The 23,096-nt window shown below is 26.4% G+C and overlaps 1 protein-coding gene and 1 non-coding gene across 2 annotated transcripts in view; one reads left to right on the top strand and one right to left on the bottom strand.

The window, feature by feature from the left end:
• The window catches only part of LOC112594951 (serine-rich adhesin for platelets), a 236,069-nt gene that overhangs the window by 101,443 nt on the left and 111,530 nt on the right, over window positions 1-23,096 (bottom strand). Inside the window, 1 exon segment of the mRNA XM_025339980.1 lies at window positions 9,878-10,045. Within this exon segment, the coding sequence (XP_025195765.1) occupies window positions 9,878-10,045 (168 nt within the window).
• Window positions 15,537-15,609, top strand: Trnak-cuu. Its single transcript has one exon. It is a non-coding gene; the product is annotated as a tRNA-Lys (tRNA).

The following is a 23,096-nucleotide window of genomic DNA, read 5'->3' as shown; positions in this document are numbered from 1 at the left end:
CGTTGTAGTAGTAGTTAGTGAAATTCTCATTTACAAACCTCCCGATGCGGAATATAGGTATTTTGAAACAGTTAAAACTTTTCCTTTTTATATTTTAATGTTTAAAACGTAAATTTATGTATTGCAAATTCAAACTGTGTACATTTAAAATTGGTTTACTGATTTATACTATAGCTAATACTATAGGACTATGTTTCTACTAAATTTAAAATTTGTAATACCAACAAACCATTCACCAGAAAAATGTCAATAAGTACGATGATGGGGGTAAATAACGTTCAGAAAAACATAATTACATTTTATGTAAATGTATATCTGATGTAATTTTACTTTAAACAGTACTTTTAAATGTTTTCCATTAGATACAACGGGCATAGTGGTTACCTTAGTCGTGACACATTTAACAGAGGATAAAGGCTTATTCTGGCTAATTTATGATATTATGATTTATCATAAAACGAGGTTAGAATTAATTAACCGTCTTCAGGACCTTCAAGACCTCGACAATAGTTATCATCTGTAAAATTTACGTATTAACCCGACAACACAGTTAATAATATTATACTTTTCGTTTGAACAAAGATTGACAGTCGCAAAGATATTTTTTTTTCTTCAAACATATATATGTTATTGAAATGTGTAGTTTGTTTAGTCACTATAAACTGTACCATCTCAGAGATTTAATAAATGAGAGAAGATAATAAAAAATGCTCACCAACAAATAGTCTTGAAAATAAATCGATGTTATATATTATGTAGAAAACGTACTTTGAACATACAAAGTTCATTTTAATTTCACCCATCCATCGTTTGTGAAAATTTTTCATTTTTTAAACACTTATTGGTCTTTGTTGTTAATAAATATCAAACAGTAAACGTAGTTAAAAAAACAATAAAATTATATCCCAGAGGAACACAAATAATTACGTTTACAGTTTAAAGTTTTATTATTAATTGACAATCTGAGACCTTTCTGTCAGATATAATTGATGTTGGTCAACTAAAAATATCTTTAATACGTTTAAAGTTTTGAGATAATACATTTTATTAAACTTTAATTATTGTTCTTAATTTTATCCAAGACTTGTTAAAGATATTTTTAAAATATATTATATAGATATATGTATGTATTTGTATTATATAATGATACGTTAGAAAAATATAACTTAAGAAGTGAGTCTACTGTATTGTACGTTTTAAGTAATACAGTAGACGAAAATAATTTTAAGTAGAGGTAGTGTGTCAGTCTCTATTTATTTTCTATTTTCTGTTATAAACTATGTTACTGTAAGTAATTGTATTTGGTATTAATAATTGATGCATAGTATGTTCAAATATTTTTTTTTCAAAAATATCAGTCATCATATTATATCATTAATTGTTATACTATCATATTATTTTTTAATATTATATTTTAAGTCTAAACAGCGTACCAATTATGGTGTAAATAGCTTAAATAGATTCTAAATATTTTAAAAGAATTTATTGTCTTTAGATAATACTAATATAAGTGATACCAAAATATTTAAAATTCCTTTATGATTAATATTATTTAAATAATAATACATTAGCTCAAATCATTTTGCAAAAATAGCTATTTATTGTTAAAAATTAATTATTGAAAATATTAGGATTTCTAATATCTATATGCGTACGATGATTATATATTCACGATTGTTAATAAACCTTATATTATATTTTCAAGTTTTAGGTATTAAAATTAAAACTATATAGATTTTTATCAACTAAGTTTTCGAATTTTCCTAATTCCAATAATACAATTTAAATTACAAACGCTTATGCCAAAAAATTATTTTGTTAATTTTAAATTTCTATGATTATAGACTATAAGGAGAAAATAAAAATAAAATTGTTAAGCTTTTTGATGAGCTAAAACATTTTTTTCAACGTTTAAAAAAAAAAAAAAAAAAAAAAAATCAATATAAATAAACATTTTTAATACTTATTTAATTTGCATGTAGAAAATGATAATTTAAGCAATTTTGGTAAGTTTGGTATCTTTAAGATTTATAAATTTTGATAATAAAAGTTAAAAATTTGTTTTCAGATAAATTTTGGATGGTATTTAAGTTATGTGATATTAAAGTTTCTCAGGACATTTTTATTTGTATCAATACAAATTGGTTGAAGATTGTCATTGTTATTTTATTTCAGCATATTTATTATTATTTATTTCATGGGTTCTAACCCAATTCATGAAATATGGCTCTTTTAATACATAAAAATGTACTTAATGCAATATGTGATCTAGAAGTATTTTTCTTATATAGGTTTTCGGTGATTTCATAGATTTGAATTATATGATCAACATTCAACAGCAACATATCTTAGAATATTTTATTTGAGAAACGATACTAAAGATTTTTTATATATAATAGACGATAAAACGACGTATCTATGAAAGTAATTAATGGTTGCTATCTAAGAACATTTATTCCACATAACATTCAATCGTTTAATTGGTCAGTAGTAGAGAAGAAATGAAAGATTAAATAGTTAAGAGATACTAAAGATATTCATTTTTATATTTTCGATTGAAAGTTTAAGGTAAGCAAAGAGCAAATTCTTCTTATGTGGCTGAAATCAAGTTAATTATATTTTCCATAATTTAGTAAAACTATTTTGAAAATTAACAAATTACGTTCTATAAACATTCGATCACAAAAATTATTATTTAAATATTTTAAAATGTTCCATTAATTTTCGAAATTATTACATACAGCTTTAAAGAAACTAGCTGTTGTCAATATTATGTTAGGGTTTAATCAAATATTCATAATTTATTATATTCAATGTATCATTGTATATTGCATATACTTTGAATGTCCAATTTCTTACGTAACTAATTTACTGCTGGAAACCGCTTTGACATATTATTATTCTACATTTCAAATATAGGATAGTTTCATGTAAGTACACAAGTTTGTTGAAATTTAGGGTAACTATGAAATAGGTTAGGTTAAAACATTCCATATACGGCTATGCACTGTCGGGATTCTAAAGGACCTATTTATTTCCGGTCGGCTCTATAGATCCTTGTAAATTCATACTGATGGAAACTAAAGGACTTAATTATATTGCCTCAGAATCTAGGTTCTATTTAATGTATAATGTGAGAATAACTTAGTCATCAGCTCATCCAAAGTTCATAAATAGATCGAGGAACGTGTCTTTGAAACGTTTTCCGGATAAATGCGTTATAATTTCCTACTCAAAATATTATGAAATTCGTTACAAATAATTATTTGAATATAATTATTGATTATAATACACTATTTTTCATACTATGAATGATTTGAGAACATATAGATATTTATTTTATTTTATTACTTTAATATACAGGCATTATTAGGTAACTTACAAAAATGGTTAGTTCTATACTAAGATATAAAATTTTATCAAAAATTAAATATAAGTAATTATAGAGGTGGACAAAAGATTACCGCTCTGATGTATAGTATGTGTCGAATTTATTACTTTAATGAACATATTAAGTGTGAGTTTAATGATACACCATCTTATACAAAAAACCACTCTGAGAGAAGATAATCATTAGCCAATAATATAATTTTAAATATATTTCATGAAAATACTTTTCGTAAAATTGCTATCAAACTAATTTATTTTACAGTAGGTGGATTTAATTTTTTCCAAAAATATTGCGTTTATATTATGAATACTTAATGGTAATAGTAATAATAAATATAATTTATACCATACTCGTATTATTGTTTTTATTAATTTTAGTCAATACCACTTTACTAGAAAACTGTGAGAATAGATTCATGGTATAAATAAATAATTTCTTAAAATTAAATCTACATATTTTGAAAATTTCACCAAGTGAAGTAAAATTAATAATATTATATTTAAAAGTTTTAAGGGTCCACAAATAATATTTTTAAATTATTAAAATATAATAAACATTGTTATTTTTGGTTTATAAAAGATTTTATAATGTTTTACTACAAAATATTTGATGTTTGTAAAATGTTGTAATAATGACAAATTTTGTAAAAATTTAAAAAAAAACTGTATATATCTACTTTTAAATTTTAATAGTGTTAATAATTTTTATAAATTTATAAAAAGATAATTTTAAAATTTTTTGTGCCTAAAAAATTATAATTAAAATCTAAAGTAATTTTTATTTGAAGATTTCACTTTATTCAAACGGACTTTATGAGGAAAATTACTACTTATTCATTTTTCAATATAGAAAATGCTTTGCGATTAAAGTAATGTTGTAACGTTCAATCAACTTTTGAGTAAAATGATATTAATAGCACTGACAACAACAAATTCTTACAGTAAGTATAAACATTATTCTTACAGTTATAAATGGTCTCCATCGTCATAAATATTTAATAAATATTTAACTAGGTAGCTGAGTTATCCAAGTGATAAATATATTTTTTTCTATTTATTATTTATTTAACTGAATATATTTACTATTTTTTTTTTTTTATACATTTTGTAAAAACCTCATAATATATATCATTGAAAATTTTGTTTTCTGTATTTTCTGTTGTATAACCATAATTATAAATAGTCTGATTTTTCACATAGCAAAGAATTCGTCTTATATAATACCGTGTTGATCTTCACTAATCACAACTTACAGTACTTGGCATTATCTTTTATCAATACAAATTTTTTTTTAAATTCGACACTAACTGGAAAAAAAAAGTGACGTGGTGACTTAAAGAAGATATTTTGAACAACTCTGTAAATTTTTTCGCTGATTAAGTCTTAACATTTTAAATAAAACGTATACTATTTTATCTTCTCTCTTGAATAAAATACTAAAAAATAGCTATTTATATATAGAAAAATATTATGCCAAATAAAAGTCATACATTTTTATCTATATTTCAATTTAAAAATTTGATGAATAAATTTAAAGTTATCAATTATATTTTTGGAACTATAATATGATTTTCTTAATTCTGTATTATTTTTGAATTTTGATAATGCAGTTAATAAATTGGGTATTTATAAACCAGAATTTTCTGTCGTTGTTCATTATTAATTTTAATTAATCAAGGAATTTCATGTATTGTATTAATTTTGTAATATATCAAGTATGTTTGTGTTTTAGATAAAAATAAAATAAATAAGCATTTTCATTATTTAATACTATTAAAATAATTATTGTTTATTTATTAATATTATTATATAATAATATATTTTTTAAAACAATTGAATTATTTGACTCAAGTTTACTTTTTATCTTTTTTATACAACGCGTAATACAAGTTTTGATAATTAAACAGTTTTAATTATCTAAACATAATATCGTATTGTTTAGTATATTTAATTATTAAAAGTTCTTTTATTCAGTTATCTCAAAAAAGTCACATTAATCATGCAATAAGATAATATCAGTTGTCTAATATGTTTATGAAAATGAGTTGGTTTTTATGGTTCAATTCAATTATATAGTATGCAGTTCAACTCGTCTCGTGGACCAAAATAAAGCCGTTTCAAAATCAGATTCAGTTGTTGTTGTCTAGGCCATTTCTGATATTTAAACATGATAAAAGCTCTTCGAACAACGTAGGTTTCCGAGTCGCTAAACTCGTTGGTAATCATTGTTTACCGTTTGCCATTAAGCTCGCACGTAACCTAAATAAATCTGAATAATCCGACAATGGACTCAAGTACCTGTCTGTTGTTCCTCACTACCGCACCAACTTGCTACTGGCCCACCTACGGTTGTCGTTTAATTAAACTAAGACGTGTTGAGTGCACAATAGTATATGTATGTGTCCCTTGTTCCATTCAACGTGACCTGTTTTCACACAGCCTGTTTTATGCACATACATATATAGGTCCCACTACTACCTCGATGTAACGTTGGAGAGTATTCTGTTTTTTTTTTTTTTTTTATCTTATTATTTAGTTTTCTTATATTTTCTCATTCAAGTTTAAAATTAAATTTTTGTATTAAAATACGTCTTCATTGTCGACGTTAATTAATGCTACTTTAAGTGACTTTTTTTGAGTATTTTTTTTTTTCTAGTGCAATTATACGCTAAAGTATTTCTAAAACGTTCACATGTTGCTATATTTACGTTAAAATTTAGTTTAACTAGATACATAGCAATACGATGCTTTGATATAGTTAAGGTATATTTTTTAATCGATATCTATTCATAACTCATAAGACACGTAACCATAGAATATATATCCCATACAGGGATAAAAACAATTTTAATACTTTTACAATATTTAATGCCATCTAAATCTATAAACTATATAAAATAAATGAAGTAATTGTTAATAATAGTATAAATATTTATAATAGACAGAGATTTCAGCAGAAGTTTTTGATAATATTTAAAAACAGTGTTATTAAGTATTTAATTACATGTTTACTTGGACAGGATAAATATGTAGCTGTTATATTATTTTTTAATAAACAATTAGTAAAATAATTTTGTATCTATAAATACAATTAAAATAATATTATTTTTAAGCATTTTATTTTATCATGACATGTCAATAAACAATGATATTATCTTAATACATTAAACATTTTAAAAAAAAAATCTTAATGTTTTAACGTCAAAAAATTAAATTGCAATTACAATTTTATTAGTATTTATTAAATATATTGATTAAGAATAAACCATGTTGTTTGTTTGAAAACATTAATATTATTTCATAAATATATATTAAATAATAACTGAATAAATGTTTTTGAAACGGATGTAATTTATTTGTTTAAATCATAAAAGTTGTTGAACAAACCTACACTTTTATTTGTTTTTGTTACGTGTTTTTTATTGGAACACAGGAAGTCCGAAGAATCAAATATGTCGCTTTCGTTTTAAATTTCAACTGTTTTCATCAACTACTTCGACAGCCAAATAAACAAATGCTGACAGTTTAAAATTACTAGCACACACATTCACACATACGTACACGTGCACACACCCACACGCACATCAAAATGTTAAAAGGTTTTTTGGGGGGATTTAGAATAGTTTTTCTGTTTAATATGAAATCACTTCTCATTGTATATTAGTGTATATTAAAAATCACACACTTTAACCAATATGTCAACTGTTTTTTTTTTTTTCATGTAATAGCTTGTATAGTTTGAACTTGCATCCAATAAACTGTTGACTGTAAGGGATTACTAAAACTTGATAATATTATAGAATATATCAGAAGTATAGCATAAAAAATATACATATACTACAATCCAGATTTAAATAAAAAAACAAAATTTTTCATTTTTATTACTGTAATAGATCGATATTATTAAACTAAACATAATAGATTATAATTATTACTTTTGTTTTTATTTGAAATGTAACTTATTTTTAGAATATGGCTAATTCATTAACTTGGTTTTTAATGTATAATTGTTAAACTTAAAATATGTGTGATGACTGGATTTTTTTCAAGTAAGAACGATTGAGTTATACAAATATAACAGATTAATAGAAAATAGATAAAAGTAAAATTTTTAACACTCCACAAAAAAAGCTTGACAAAACTAACAGATGAATAATTTTAAATTTATATTCATTTTGAAATGGATGATAAAAAATAAAAACGTTAAATAGACACATTTATCAAAGTGTATATTAAATTCGTATAATAGACATAATAATATAATATTTTAATAGAATATGTAGTGTGTATGTACAAAAGAAAAATATCTCTAGTATACAGGTAAATTTAAGACTGAAAATTCATATTTCTGTACAAGGAAAACGTAAAATAATTATTTGTTTAAAAATAGGAAATTATGAATGTTGAATATTGAATAAGTATGTTTTTGATAAATTCAATCTAAGACATTTATTGTGTTCGATCGTTTTAAATCAGTGGTTCCTAACCTTTTTCTATTCTACGCTCTCTTTGTATATTTTCAAAAATCTCGCGCTCCCTTTCTATAAATTGAAAAAAATCAATCACCTTTTTTTCGTGTACTTAACAAATAAACTATTCAATATTCGGAATGACTATTTTTTTGTTGATGATAATTTATCGGTTATCCGTTATTGATACCCGATAACGGATAAAAGGAACTGGTCAATTATTTATTTTTTTCTTTACATTTTAAAATAAAAATTTTATTTCGTAGTAATTGCTTGCGCCTTCCTAACAATGTGTACACGCCTTCCAGTTTGGGAACCAGTGTTTTAAATGATAACTAGTATAAATTATAATTTATTAGCTTTATACGTTTTTATCTTATTTTTTAAGTACCTATACTACCTAGTTAAGTATATGTAATATGCATACCTAATTTATTATTTTTTAAAAATGTATACTTATTACATTTCATATTGTATTAAGTGACTTAACTAAAGATTTATTTTTGATTAAAATTTATTTTTTTGCGGTTAATATCAGCTATCAATATTAATATTTGGTCAAATTACACAGTTTGAGTTCAATATTATGTCCTATAACATTTATCTTAAATAATTTTTCTCTCTATAAAATCTTTCTGTTTAGAAATTCTGGCGTCACAGGTCACCTATTTCTGTAAAAGGGGTGTGTTTAAGAGGGTTTCAGTATACATGCACATACATTTGGCAATATCGTGAATTATGAGTTTTTGCCCTGCAACCCAGAGTAGGGCTAAATCACCGCTGCTGCCGTCACTAGTCAGGGTAGGATGGAAACTATTAAATTACGCATGGGCTAAGGATTCGTAGGAGGTACGTTAAGGAGGGGGCAAGGTTGTTGGGCGCCAAAACCAAAACTTTCCCTAAATTTATTTATCGTTCCCCCGGCAGTTGTTTTCGAGCTATATGTATTTATTGTGTGTGTATGTGTGCGAAAGAGAAAGGAAAAGTGGTGCAGAATTTACTCGTAATCAAACACACCGGGTGCACTGGAGAGGTATACAGTTCGAAATAAAAAAAAAAATATTATATCAAAATATCCTCAGAAGTCATAAAAAATTCGTCATTTAAAAATACTGATAATGTGACAAAATTTATGTTAAGTTGATATAAGTATAAATATTGTATAACTTATATAATATAGGTACTTAAAAATAAAAACTAATGTATGAATTTCAATTATACCTATAAAATGACGGTAATAAAAAAATGAATATTTTAGAATTATCTATTATTATTCAGAAACTTATGAATAAAATATCAACTTATCTTATATAGATTATATTGATTTATCTATAAAAAAAACGTATTATAACTTAACTCCGCTATTAATTTATTATAATATTATATAAGTAAAATAAATAGTAATATATTAATTTGTATGGCTTAAATATTTATTTCTCAATAAATTTGATAAAATTAATAGCATTATAAATGATATCTAACATCATATTATTAAATTTCTGAAATTTTTTATTATATATTGAGAATTTTTGTTATTGATTTTAACTTTGTCAGCTTAAATTATAACTTAACTCAATTTTTGAGTATCATATTTTAGTATAATTGTTTGGATTTATTAAGGTTAAAACAGGTATTGCGTATTATATTTATGAAACTAAAAACAATGTAAATATTATTGGGAAACAATAGGTTATTTGTCTACTGTTACTATTTATTTAGAGAGTAAAAATATAAAATAACAAAAAACTATAATGCAATTCTTGTTATGTTTGTTATCACTGGTTGAGTTTTTCTTTTAAATTATACTTTCTACTATTATATATCTAATATCTGACTTGACAAATAGAATAATTTATAATATAAGAGTACCGTCATAATTCCGCAGTTACAAAGTAAACATTTCTACTTATAATATAATAATACGTTTTTATAAATCTCTCTAGGGAGTAAAAAGTTATTTGTAAATATTTAATTTTTAAATGGTTAAAATATTTGCTACAACAGAATATTAATATTACCTGTATCAGACTCATTGACGGGTATTCCTATGCTGTTTGAGTTGTCGTTGACTAGAAAAGACTCTGCTGTGGTATTAGCTGTAAAAGTTTGTGGTGATAGCGTGAGATCGTGGCCGTTATCTGAATCGAAAAGCTCGAAACCAGGTGAATCTGTACTTTGACCATCACCTGTAAACATAAAGAATATTTAAATGAAAACCATCCAATCGCAATGATATTTTTTTTATCATTGAAATATATTTTATAAATACAAATAGTTGATTACAAAGAATTAGTGCACTCATTTTTTAAGTCTTTACGTTAACACACTGGTATTGTATATGTAATTATTTTAAAAATAATGTAATAAATCTAATATCCGTAGTAATTATTTTAACAATTGTACTATGCTTAATTATTAATTATAATAATAATTGTAAATTACATTTTAATACTAAAATTGTTTCAAACTATTATATACAGACGTAGATCATCAAACTTTGAGTTAATATTCGAAGTTTAGGGTTGTTCATACTTAGTGAGATTGGGTATCAATAAGATTGTTGTGCATAGATTTCCCAACATATTAAAGTTTTAATTGGAAAATTGAGATAGTTATATTTATAATGTACTTCTATTACTAATGTCTTGACCTTAAACACAAACAAGTTTCTATAATGACGTATGTTAAATGTAAATGTTGTTGAATAATCTGCAGGCTGTTCTCCTTATACATGTATTCTTATAAAATATTACTGTAATGTGTCTATATAAAACACACACACACACATATATATATATTATATATATACATATTATACATTTGAAAAATGTAGCTGTGACGTAAAAATGAATAAACTTATTCTATTTATAAATATCTGAAAATAATATTTAAATTTGAAAAAAAACAACAACATATGTCGTCATTATAATATGTTATGGAATTGTGGGTGCAAGTGTATGTGTGTATGACGTGTATGCGTACATTTACAAACATTTGTCGCGGTGAAAACATTTCATTTAGACAGTAATCCCAAGTACGCTTGGTTTTGATATTTTGCCAAGTCTCTCAGAAGATACTATTGTCTTCCAACCAAAATCACTGCACCACGAGCGAGTTTATAATTCGACAAAAACTGCGCCTTTATCCAAAAAACCACCGTCAGTGGTGTATTTTTCTTTTTTTACATGCCATAGTCTTCGTAAAATAATAATAATAGTAAAATAATAACAATAAACATATTTTAGCATCGCATTATTTAATTATAAATGTTTTTATTGCAGGATTCTGTAGGTAGATACCTTTATGAATTCCGGCGACTCAATGCTTTACATTGCAATTCTTATAAATCTTGTGCATTTGGGTTATTGGCATTGAAGGCGTGTCAGTATGTATAATGTATAATAATAATAATAAATAATAAGATATAAATATATATATATATTATATATATATACATATTACCCTACACGTATACATATAAATAACACTGTCGGGAGTGTCGTCGCGTGAACAGTTGAGACATGCTATTCTTATCTTCTTGTTTCTCATATTATATAAAATTTCCATTCATACTCGTATGTATAGTGTCTCTACGCGCGCAAACAATAATGTATACTAAATAACATTATAGTTTATATATCAACTGACTACTATAGATACTTATACATAAAAATACACATATCTACATATTTATATATATTCAGACTAGCTATGCATATTTATATCTAAAAGACGACAAAACCTATAATGTAAAATTGCTGACAATCGAAAATATCCGATCGTGTTCTCTACAAAGGGATGCTGATCATTCGCATTTGCATATTATCTACTTTTACATATATCGAATACAAGTTCACTTTTTTATTTTTTTTTCCATTAATCGGAAAACTATATTAAATATACTATTTTTTCGTGTTGAACGTCCGTTACACGTTGTTCGGGTAGCCGGTGGGTTACTATACTCGTATTCCAAGAGCGAAAGACTCTGGAATTCAGTTTCCAAAACGTAAGCAATTTCATGTGCAGTTTTGATGGAATTACTTTGCGAGTCGACGTGAATAATATAAAAAGCCAAGTAACTTTCTGTCACCCATTTCGGCTGTCGCGTTCACACGTGTAATAATAACGGTAATAACGTAACAGTGGGTGAAGGAATGGAAAAGCCCGCGCTTGGTGCCAAATGGGCAATATAGTTTTCGGAGAGTGGTGCAAAGGAAATCTGGCAATGTGATATCTTGCGATATATTATTAAAAATGTGAAGGCAAAAAAAAAAAACAAAAAAAAAATGTCGCAGAAATGGGCGGAATAAATGGATTTTTGTGAAATAATAAAAAATAATAATATTACTGTGTATTTACGGAAATGTTTTGTACGGATAAATCCCTGAAGCAATGAGGGACGAATGAATTACTGTGCGATATTTGAATAGGTTTCATATGATTTACTACGTGATTCTTTATTAAAATAAGTTATGAGCTGTTTTATTTTTAACTGTGTTTGTTTGCAACAGTTGACACAAATTTATTAGTTAGTCACTATCACTATGTATTGTACAGTGGCTTAGAATGATACACCAATATAGTTGATAGTTTTCACTTTTCGATAAAAAATAAATAAATTAAAACCATGGGAAGAATAACTATTAAAATCTTATTAAATTATTATTAAGCAGGTAAAAAAAAAAAAAACTGTAAATATATATATATTCTTTTTTAAATGTTTGCATTTCATACTAAAACGTTTATTTTGTCATGCATCAAAATTATCGTAATTAAATTTATATTTAAATATCAGTAAAATTCAATTATAAGTAAAGAAAAAAATATTATTAAAATAAAAATAATTATAAAACCGTAATATTCACGAAAAATGATTATTTTTATTTTTATATTTTAATAATTTTGTAAGAGTATGATAAAACTGAATGCATATTTTTATTTTATTTGTACTCTTACTAAAATACTTAAATGAATATATAAAAACTATGAAATCATAAATTCATAATTATCTAGTTAAAATTATTAAAATAACTAATTTTAGAATACGTTATTTAAAATTCATGAATATTAGATTAATTTATTCGTAATTATTAATAAAAACTATTTTATTATTTTGATTGTTTAAACATTATAAAATATTTTTGTTTAAAAATTCATTAAATAATTAAATTAAAAACTATCTGATTATATTTTCGTAATAAAAAAAATCCTTGTCGGTGAGAATAATTATTTTCAAAAAAAAAAAAAGTTCATTGTGAGCTATACAAACTATTTAAGTAAAACAACTAGATTCATATACTTGGTATTGTAACTTAAAAGCTCTAAACTAGTAGGTACATACTCAAGTTGTAAAATTTGCATATTTTCGTTTTAGATATTTTAAGACAGTTTAAGTACTGTTTGATAGAAATTTATTTCATACATATTTATATATAATTTTTTTAATACCTAAGTTTTTTCCGTATTTATTTATTTTTATTATAATATGAAAATACACAGCTTGAAACAATATTGATATGTTATTTCACATATTTACGCAAAATTAGAATTGTTATTATTTTTAACTTTTAAATAAACTGTCTAACATTAATAAGAAGTATATAACATATTATTATTATATTTTTGGCATTTTGTTTTAATTGCATTGATATTCAACCTTTTATGGAACATGCTATAAAATTCATTGTTAATTACTTACAAAAAAATAAAATAATTTTATAATGTACAGTAAATGTATCATATTTTTGTTGTGGTTTATTAAATAGTTAATAGTTTTACTGGACATAATAATTAATATTGAAGCACTCAAGCAAGTACTGTAATGAATGTTTCTTAGTATTTCAATTTTTAGATTTTTTTTTTTATTGGTATTATTGATTATTGTAATAAGACATCTATAAAAGATGATAATTGGTTAATAAATATGTAATCAAACCTCACATTTAAACATATTAATAAAAATATATTATTTTTTATTTTATTTCAATTATTTATTTTTCTGTCATCATAAGATGTTATTACAATTGTTTAAAACAAAAAAATTAATAAACGAGTTCTTTTCAAAATTACATTAAGCAAAATATGTCACTTACCAATGACATATTTTTGGCACACGTTAATTTATCAATTTAAACATACCTTATCCATACAAGTCGCTATTTATATTTTATATACATATACATTCACATTCACATTCGTCCTGTTCATCTGATTTTTGTCCCTAACGTTCCTATTCCTGTCATTGTTGTTAATTATAATGAGCGTCATGTTTAAAAAAATTAAATACCGATATAATAATATATACACTATAGTTAGCCACAGATGAGGATTATTCAAATGGCCATGACGCCACCCTATCATTTTTCTGTTATATTAAAATGCATATTGTATACTATTCGTTATTATTTTTTCTATTATTATTTTACCGTTAAAAAATGTTCATATATCATTGGTTTTATTGTCCCGAACAACTTTTGGCCGAGACATTTCTGGCTGCTTTAAAATATTGTTCACCGCTTCCGGCGGGGCACCACGAAAAAAACACTATTCGGCGCCACACACAAACGAACGTTTCCACTCACCGTCTCTTCACCCTTATTCTATTACTCTCTCGAAAACACGTCATGACCACATCTTACCACCAAAAATACCATGTTCAACTAAATTACGGTATGTGTTTATAAACGCATATCAGTACATAAATAATATATCATAACACATTAGAATTTTTAAATGTTTTATGAGAGTCGAAGGCACTATAGTATAAACTAAATAATATGTTATATTATAGTATCATATTTTCTTATTAGTATATTTTATATTAAATTATTCATAATTTAGCAAATTTTTTTTTATCAACAAAAATTAAATTACATAAATTTCAAAATTTAGTCAAGAGTAATATTCGACAATATTTTGATAAAAACATTTTTGTATTTCACATAATACATCAATTCCATTAGAATAAATCGCTTGTTTTAAATTAAGGTAGGTAAGTATCTATATTTTGAACGTCATACTTTTTATAATTTTAGTAATTTTCTATAAATATAATAATAATAATTATTATTATTTTACATTTAATTTTGTATTTATTATAATTTATAATACTACCAATTATTTAACCACAATAAAGGTACAGTGAGTTGTGAATAAAAATTAAATTATATTTTTATGTACATACCTACCTAAAAGTACTTATACATGTTAAACTTAAGGGTTTTAGGATAAACTCATAATTAAAATATTATCTTGAAAGTAAATTAGGTGCATGTATTTCAAACTGAATTAATAAAAATAAGCTTAAGTTATATGATAATTATTTCAACTTAAAATATTAATTGCAGATGTAGTTAATTAAAAAAATAACGAATTATTGGCTTCTATATTTGATTATGATTTATCAAACTTAAAAACCCTTTATTTCGTTCTAATTTAGGTATATAAGTAGGTACCTAGGTACCTAATGACTAGTATACTTATATACTATATATTATTATAACGGTATTAATGAATATATTGTTTTTAGATCGTTCTTGTAACTTATCAGTAAATAGTGGATATAAGATATTATATAGTTGGTAGCTTATTTGCTTACTCAGATTAAACACAATTATTTTTGTAAAATTAAAATAGTCTGTACATTAATTGATAAAGATCCAGACACAACGATCAACTGCCCGGCTAGCTCAGTCGGTAGAGCACGAGACTCTTAATCTCGGGGTCGTGGGTTCGAGCCCCACGTTGGGCGATACATTTTTAGCAAATTTTTACGAATATTTCTTTTTTTTACCTTCGGATATTAACTCGTAAGACCTTTCACTACTCAAACATTCGTTCACTTAACTACGATCGAGAAAGATCGATAAGACGGATTTAAACAGACACGCTTTTATACTAGAAAAAAAAAAAACATCCCTTTAGAAAATAATAATTATATCGTCGTCGTCGGACGAAATCACACTCACGCTCTGGTACTCTATAAGAAAAGGGATCGGTACACGAGCGTAAGAACACTATAATATACAATATACAATATATAATATATATATATATGCCATAAAAGTATACAAAGGCAATAGCTTTTTGTATTATATATATTTTTTTCACGTTCAGCTTAATAAAATAATAATAATAATAATAATAATATAATACCCTTTTTGATCAGTCGCGATCGAGTTTTCTGCGAAGAGCATTCATTTCGTGTCATGCATTCTGCGCGGTGGTGGGAGGCTTAAAACATAATACCATATATGATTATTATTTCTGTGGGAGGGGTCGGTGTAGTGTAAAATAATAATGGTGTGTGTGCGTCCGGGTGATAAAGACGATTGGAAAAAAAGATTGTTTTTTATTATATCGGTTAGCATATATGCATAGTTACATTAGATACACACACGTACTGAAGGAGAGGGATAACCGCCCCGCTGTCTGTGTGAGCTGCACAGACCGATAAATACTTATCCAATACACTAATTTATTTTTATACTTGGACGTGACTAAGCCATTTTTTGGTTGCGAATTACCACGAGAAAACTACCACGATATCTTTGGCAAATAAAAACGCACCATGTGTTTATATTGTTGCGATTCATATTTTCAGTCTAATTTATTTCATATTTTCTAGTTAGTAATATTATTTGCAAAATATCCATTTATTAAAGGATCGACGAAGTCATACGGTCTGCACTGCTATATCAAGCACAGGCGCCACTGACCGGTTACGGTAAGTTGTTTGTAAAACAAATATGTGAAATACGCGAGATAGCATAATGTATCATTTATATCGTATCCAGTGGTGAAACTAGGTTTGAATTCTTGGAGAGCGGAGAATACTACACCCTACCACATCTTGAATTCGGGTAAAATATTATTTAGAATTGCCCAATAATAATATTTTTATGCTTAATATTATAAAAAAAAAAAAATGCTATCAAATGTTTTTATGTTTTTTTTTCTTTAAAAATCTGTGTAGAAATTTATATATATATTTATCTAGTAATTATGACGTAACAATTATAGATTCCTAGCATGTAAAAGAGTACTTATCTAATCAAACGACGAATAATATTTAGTTACACTTAAATCATAAACATAGTATTTTTATTTTTAATGATATGAAAAAAAAATATTATTATTATTCCATAATATTAATTTAAGTAAACAATATTTAATGTTTTTACTTTACTCATAACTTATAAAAGTATCCTAATAAATTATCGCTACTAAATACTTAACAGATAAAAATACGATATTATTATTTTAACAATGTACATTACAATTTATTTTAATCATTGTGTAACATTTAACGATTTCATCGACGATACTCATCATAAATTTCTTTGTTAACATGATGTTAAAATGGTCCACGTATTAAGTTCAGTGCAGTGGACCTAGACGGTTTCGATTAATAGAGCAAATATATATTGTCATGAAATGTAGAATTATATTTTACAGGTATGTACAGCGTATCGGAATGCTTTTGATTGATGAATGGATTTTGAATTCACTATCGGGGGTACCGGCGGGCGTATAATAATAATAATAATATTACAACGTCAAATCAAAATTTATTGGCTATATTATATACATTATATTACATAATATTACTATATACTCTGTAGCAGGCGTATTGAATCTCGCGCAAAGGATATAATGCATACACACAGACACATACATTTATATTATTGTATTTATACAGGTATATAGTAAAATATAGCACATAATATTATGTTTGCACAGAGGCGATGGGAAGATTTGTATATATTTTGGACGAAACGCCGTGTTTTAGCGGAGTGTTAAATTTCGTAACATAAATCACGACATTTATGGCTTCCTCTTCTTTTGATTATCAGTTAAACTATACTATATTCACGTAATCAATATTATTATTATTATTATACCGTCTAAATCGCGTATTTGTGCGTGTGCGTGTGTAAAGAGTGGATTTATAGATGAGTGTCTTTCACGATGAGTGTATTCATTGTACAATGACATGTGTTTTTTATGTCTATTTTCATCTTTTGGAGCAGTAAAAATAATAAGATTTTAACGTTAAAATATTTTCTCACAGGAATACGATAACATTTGATACCTTGAGGGTCGAAAGTAAAGAGTTGTCCAGTTTTTTTCTTGATAATTAAGAGAAAGAAAATATTTTGGTAATTTTGTTATGACGTAATTCAAAAATATATTATTCGGGGGAACTCAAATTTTTACGTGTTTAAATTATTGTATACTCTATTATATACGCCATATAACAATGGCATCTTAAAAATATTTAGATAAATTTTATGATATTGCATATTTATGCCACGAACTTATTTACACTGTTATATAGTAAGTGGATATTAACTCAAAAATGAATAACATTAATGCATTATGATAATATACATATTTTAAACTATTATGGTCATTAAATATTAATAATAAAACAAAAGTAATATTTTCAGCAAAAATTAATTCAAACGACAAACAGTATTATTAATAGTAAAAAGAATAATTACTGTAATGATGATATAAATATATCATGAAATAAACTTAGTAATTGGGCTGACAGACCGTCGTCGCTCCTTTTTCGTATGCGATGATTAAACATTAAATTCAAATTTACGAGTAACTAATATTTTGCAGTGACATCCACAGTGACGAAGTACGCGCCACTCGACGCATTACTGTACAGCAGAGCGGTTACTTATTTTACTCGTTTTCTTCCTACCGACACAATTTAAACCATTTTGTACGTCATCGGTTAATGTTAATGTGCACTAATTCATTAATAGTATTGCAGCTGCTGAATTCCTTGTATGGCGACGTGTATCGTTTCTTACGACCTATCGGTTAATGCAACCATCGTATACGATGTGTCGCGTCAAACGCGATTTCAACAGTTTTTGTGATATATTTCTTTACGGAATTCGATGTGCACATTGCACAATATTATTAAGCTCAACTATACCGCGGTTTTTTACAGCCAAAATATTAAAAATAACCGATTTTTTTATTACTAGCCGCATAACGACGTGTATTATAGTGCGCATTTATTTTTTAATCGCGCGTTTGTTTCACCGCTTGTATATACGTGTCCCACATCTATCTATATATGGTGTAGTGTGTAGGTAAATTATGGTATCATGTATGATAAAATATTGTATTTGACGGACACGGGGTCGTTACATTATATTATTACATAATAGTGCTGTACGTCCAAACGCCATTAGTCGGCAAAGTTTGAGCGGTACGTACATACAGCATACATGTATATATATCGCGCGTGTACGCATTATACTATCATATTATATATATATATATATATATATATATATATATATATATATACGTACAGCGTATTAAACACACGCCCATATAATAATTATATATATATTACGTTATATTATACGACGATGATCGTATATACCGCATAGTACCGTGACGTTAAGAGATGGTTGAGTAATTAATTACAATATTCGCCGAGTTTTTCCAACTGCTCGGTAATACGTATTCACTAATAAGGTTTTAAAAACAAAAGAGAAAAGACATTATATTCACGGGCAGCCGCTCCTCTGCGCACACACTGTTTTAAACGTTCACGGGTTGTTTACTTTTAGATTTTGAAAACGTGCAAAGTTTTGAGTGTGAGGAAAAAATTTCAAGTCATTACCAACTTAACCAAGGCACAGTCAACGCGCCTAAAATATTACTATACGCGTTAAACTCGAGTCCGGCGCTAATGGTTTATTATTTTATTTTCGATGAAAACTAAAAACAAAAAAAGCTTTTACCGTCAATACCGGTCTAATGCTGATAAAATCCTATATGCGTAACATATAAAGTATATTATATTCTGTATGGTTATTTTTTTTTTTTTTACTTTTTTATTATTATATTGCAGTAGACGTAGACGCGTATAATAAATGACGTTTATGTGGCTATTTGTATCGGATTTACCGACCTAAATGTGGATAGTCACCGCCGTTGCTGCCGCCGCCGCCGTCTCCCTCGTCGTTCCTCCAGTGAAAACCGTAAAATTTATTGTCATCGCTACGACTTTTCGAAATAAAATTTCACCTAAATCGGATCAAAGGTTCAACAGCGCCCGCGTAGTAGTGCAATAATATTAACGTAGGTATGCGCGCGTAAGTACAGTGCGCGTCCGAAGTAAATGATAATTTACGGGGTAACTTATCACCGGCAAATCTCCAGTTTTCGTCGACTACTTTGCGTTTTAATACCCGACGACGATGACAACGACTACTATGCGCTGCAAAAGGATCCTACGAAAATCCTGGACATCAACATGACCCCCTCTTCCCCTTGTCTACCCCTGATCACAACCTTATATATACGCGCCCGGGCCATTTATATACACATATATTATATACCTATGTATAGCGAAATAATCTCGGCAAATCCCTGTTTTGTAAAATCCTCAGATTTATTCTGTTTTAAAGTAAAAAAAAAAAACTTTGCAAACACACCCGAGGGGTTTACCTGCGAGCGTTTTCTTCTTCCATCCCATGCTATTCCTTTAATTCGTTTAAAAAAAACTCAGTAAACGTCTTGTTCGGTATACGAATTGTTATTTACCCTTTTTATTATTATAGTTGTGATTATTATTATTATTTTTAGTCGCCGTGCTCCTAAATAGAAACCGAAATGGCTGTATAGCATCTAGCTATAGTTAAATCAACACAAATATCTTTCTTGTATACCGCATTTATCAATAAAACATGACGTCGCAGTCGTCGTCTTACAAGTTAAATAATAACTTTTTTTCCGCAAATAAAATAATTTATTATGCTTGTCATTGTTAATTTATATTATGATTATTATTATGCAAAATGTACGTGAGGTAGTGTTAGTGGAGGAGAATTTGGATTGCTGTTAAAATTCGATTGTGTGTGATTTTGTCGTATCAGAGCGAGTTCAAAAATAAATAACAATTTAACGATAATAAGGGTCTAATAAAATGCAGACAGTGGAAACAACAGTAGAGAAGGCCAGAAACTCTACAGCGTTCGTCAAAGTTTATTCGGCCGTTTGAAAAACTCAAACATTCCTTTAGATGGAGGATACACTATTATATGTCTTGAGATCCTGCAGTCCAACTTTTTCTTTTTCCTTTCCATTTTCCTCGTCGGAAGTTTGTTCTTTGGAGAGACGGAGAGACGTGTGCCGCGCGTATAAAGTATGTACATTTATACAAACACACACTAAAACACGTATATATATATACATATAAGTGACGTGTACATTGAGCAAGCTAAACCCGTTTAAAGTCATCCTGTGCTGCAGTGCACGTGTGTATTATATATATAAATGATGTGCGTTATTCTTGTTTTCAACACGTGCGACGACCCACGAGGGATTTATAGAGTTTTACGTGAAAAACGAACCTATATAATAATAACAATAATATTATATTATACAAGTATATATTATTATTATATACTGCGTGTATTATGCCGCGCTGTGACCAGACGGCGCGACGACGGGAATAATAATTATTATTTTTACGTTATACGCGTAACGATGTCTCGTCGGAAATTCACTCCATCTATATGTAACAATATTAAGTTTGAAAGTAAATCTTTATGTCTACAGTAGAAACCGTTACCTTTTGTTTGTCGACTAACCATTAGAAATAATTGATATATGTACGTGCGGATTCGTCTCGGGCGAGCCTTGTGAAACAGTCGTGTCCTTCCAACTCCCATCCAAAAACATCAAATTTTAGCTTGTCTTTTGGGAAATAAAAGTTTTTTGTGTAAAAACGTATTATGAGCAATTGAGTCGTATACGTATAACCTAAAATATAGCTAGTGACATGTCCATACAAAATAAATGTTAATGTATAAAAATTATTTATGGACATTTTTTTAAATATATTTTGTTAATAGTACAGTCGGTAATTCACCAAGTATAATCGCCCCAATTTTTCCTTTAATAATGAAGTTATTTAAATTTTTATTAGAATTTTCAAGTATACTAAAAATTAAAAAATAATATTTTTAAATATCTACTTACATTTTTTACGCCATTTAAGGAGTGACATACAAACTTCTGTCTTTCAAGCGAAAATCCTCTTTTTACTGTGTTAATCTGGAGATTTATTATTTAATGTTAATGTATATAAACTAAAAATCAAAAGTTTAAGTTTAACGAATAGTTTTTGAATTATTTAAGTTTATGATAATTATAGTACATGCTAATATTTTTAAAGATATGAAGGCTATGAGGATTTTAAAATTTAAATTATTATTATTTTATAGTTTGTAAAAATGTTTTGACCATAATAAGTAACTTGTTAGATATTATATATTATATTTTATATTTTTGGAATCCATTCAAATTTAACTTAGATTCATAAAAATTTAAAAAAATATCTTTTTACAATTAACAGTTAAAAATATAGTTATCATTTAAAGAAAAATAATGGATGATTTATATTCAAATATATGATAATTTGATATGCTAAGAAATGTCAAAAATTAGAGTTTAAATAATCACATCATTAAAATATAAAAAGAGGGTGAACATGGCGAATTTCTTTCTATATAAAATACAATTTTTTTTAAACATATAATGGAATTTTAGTATTCGTTTAAAAATATAGGCTCCTTTTTTCAAAATCTAACGAAACACATGTAGTTATTTATTGGACCATACCATTTCCGAAATGCATTATTTCTCTACTATTATATGTGTATGACTTACATAACTGCACATTGTTTATAAAGTTATTATAATAATAACAAAGTAAGTTTTATAGAAAATAATAACGCAAAAAAAACAAATTTCTATTATGTTGATACAAGTCAGAATATGTAGTCAAATATAGGAAGGTTCACCAATTATTTATTGAAATTTACTATGATCGAAATTTAAAGATTTTCTGTTTTTAAGTGGAGTGAGGGAATATTGAACATAGATAATAATAGTAATAAAAGATGGATTTAAACTTTTTAAGCTTATTGTATCTTGTGGTGGTAGTAAAGGAAAGTACAAACAAGTCGTAAGAGAAGAAAAAATAAATAAATATTGGTAATTTAAATAATTTTAGCAAACCAACGAAATATACTACCTACTATACTAGTAGTACTATACTATTGCCTACTTCTAACAATAACAATAATTACAATAAAAATTTCAATGTAGGGTCTCGAATGCTCATGATGTCTTACTTTCATTTTTTTATTATAAAATATCTCACAAAAAGGCTTGGTCGTTTTTGTAGAC

Source organism: Melanaphis sacchari, unplaced genomic scaffold, assembly GCF_002803265.2.
Source record: "Melanaphis sacchari strain LSU unplaced genomic scaffold, SCAv2.0 Contig24_pilon_pilon, whole genome shotgun sequence".
In the NCBI taxonomy this organism is placed as follows: Eukaryota; Metazoa; Arthropoda; class Insecta; order Hemiptera; family Aphididae; genus Melanaphis; species Melanaphis sacchari.
This window is presented reverse-complemented; position numbering and strand designations above follow the sequence as displayed.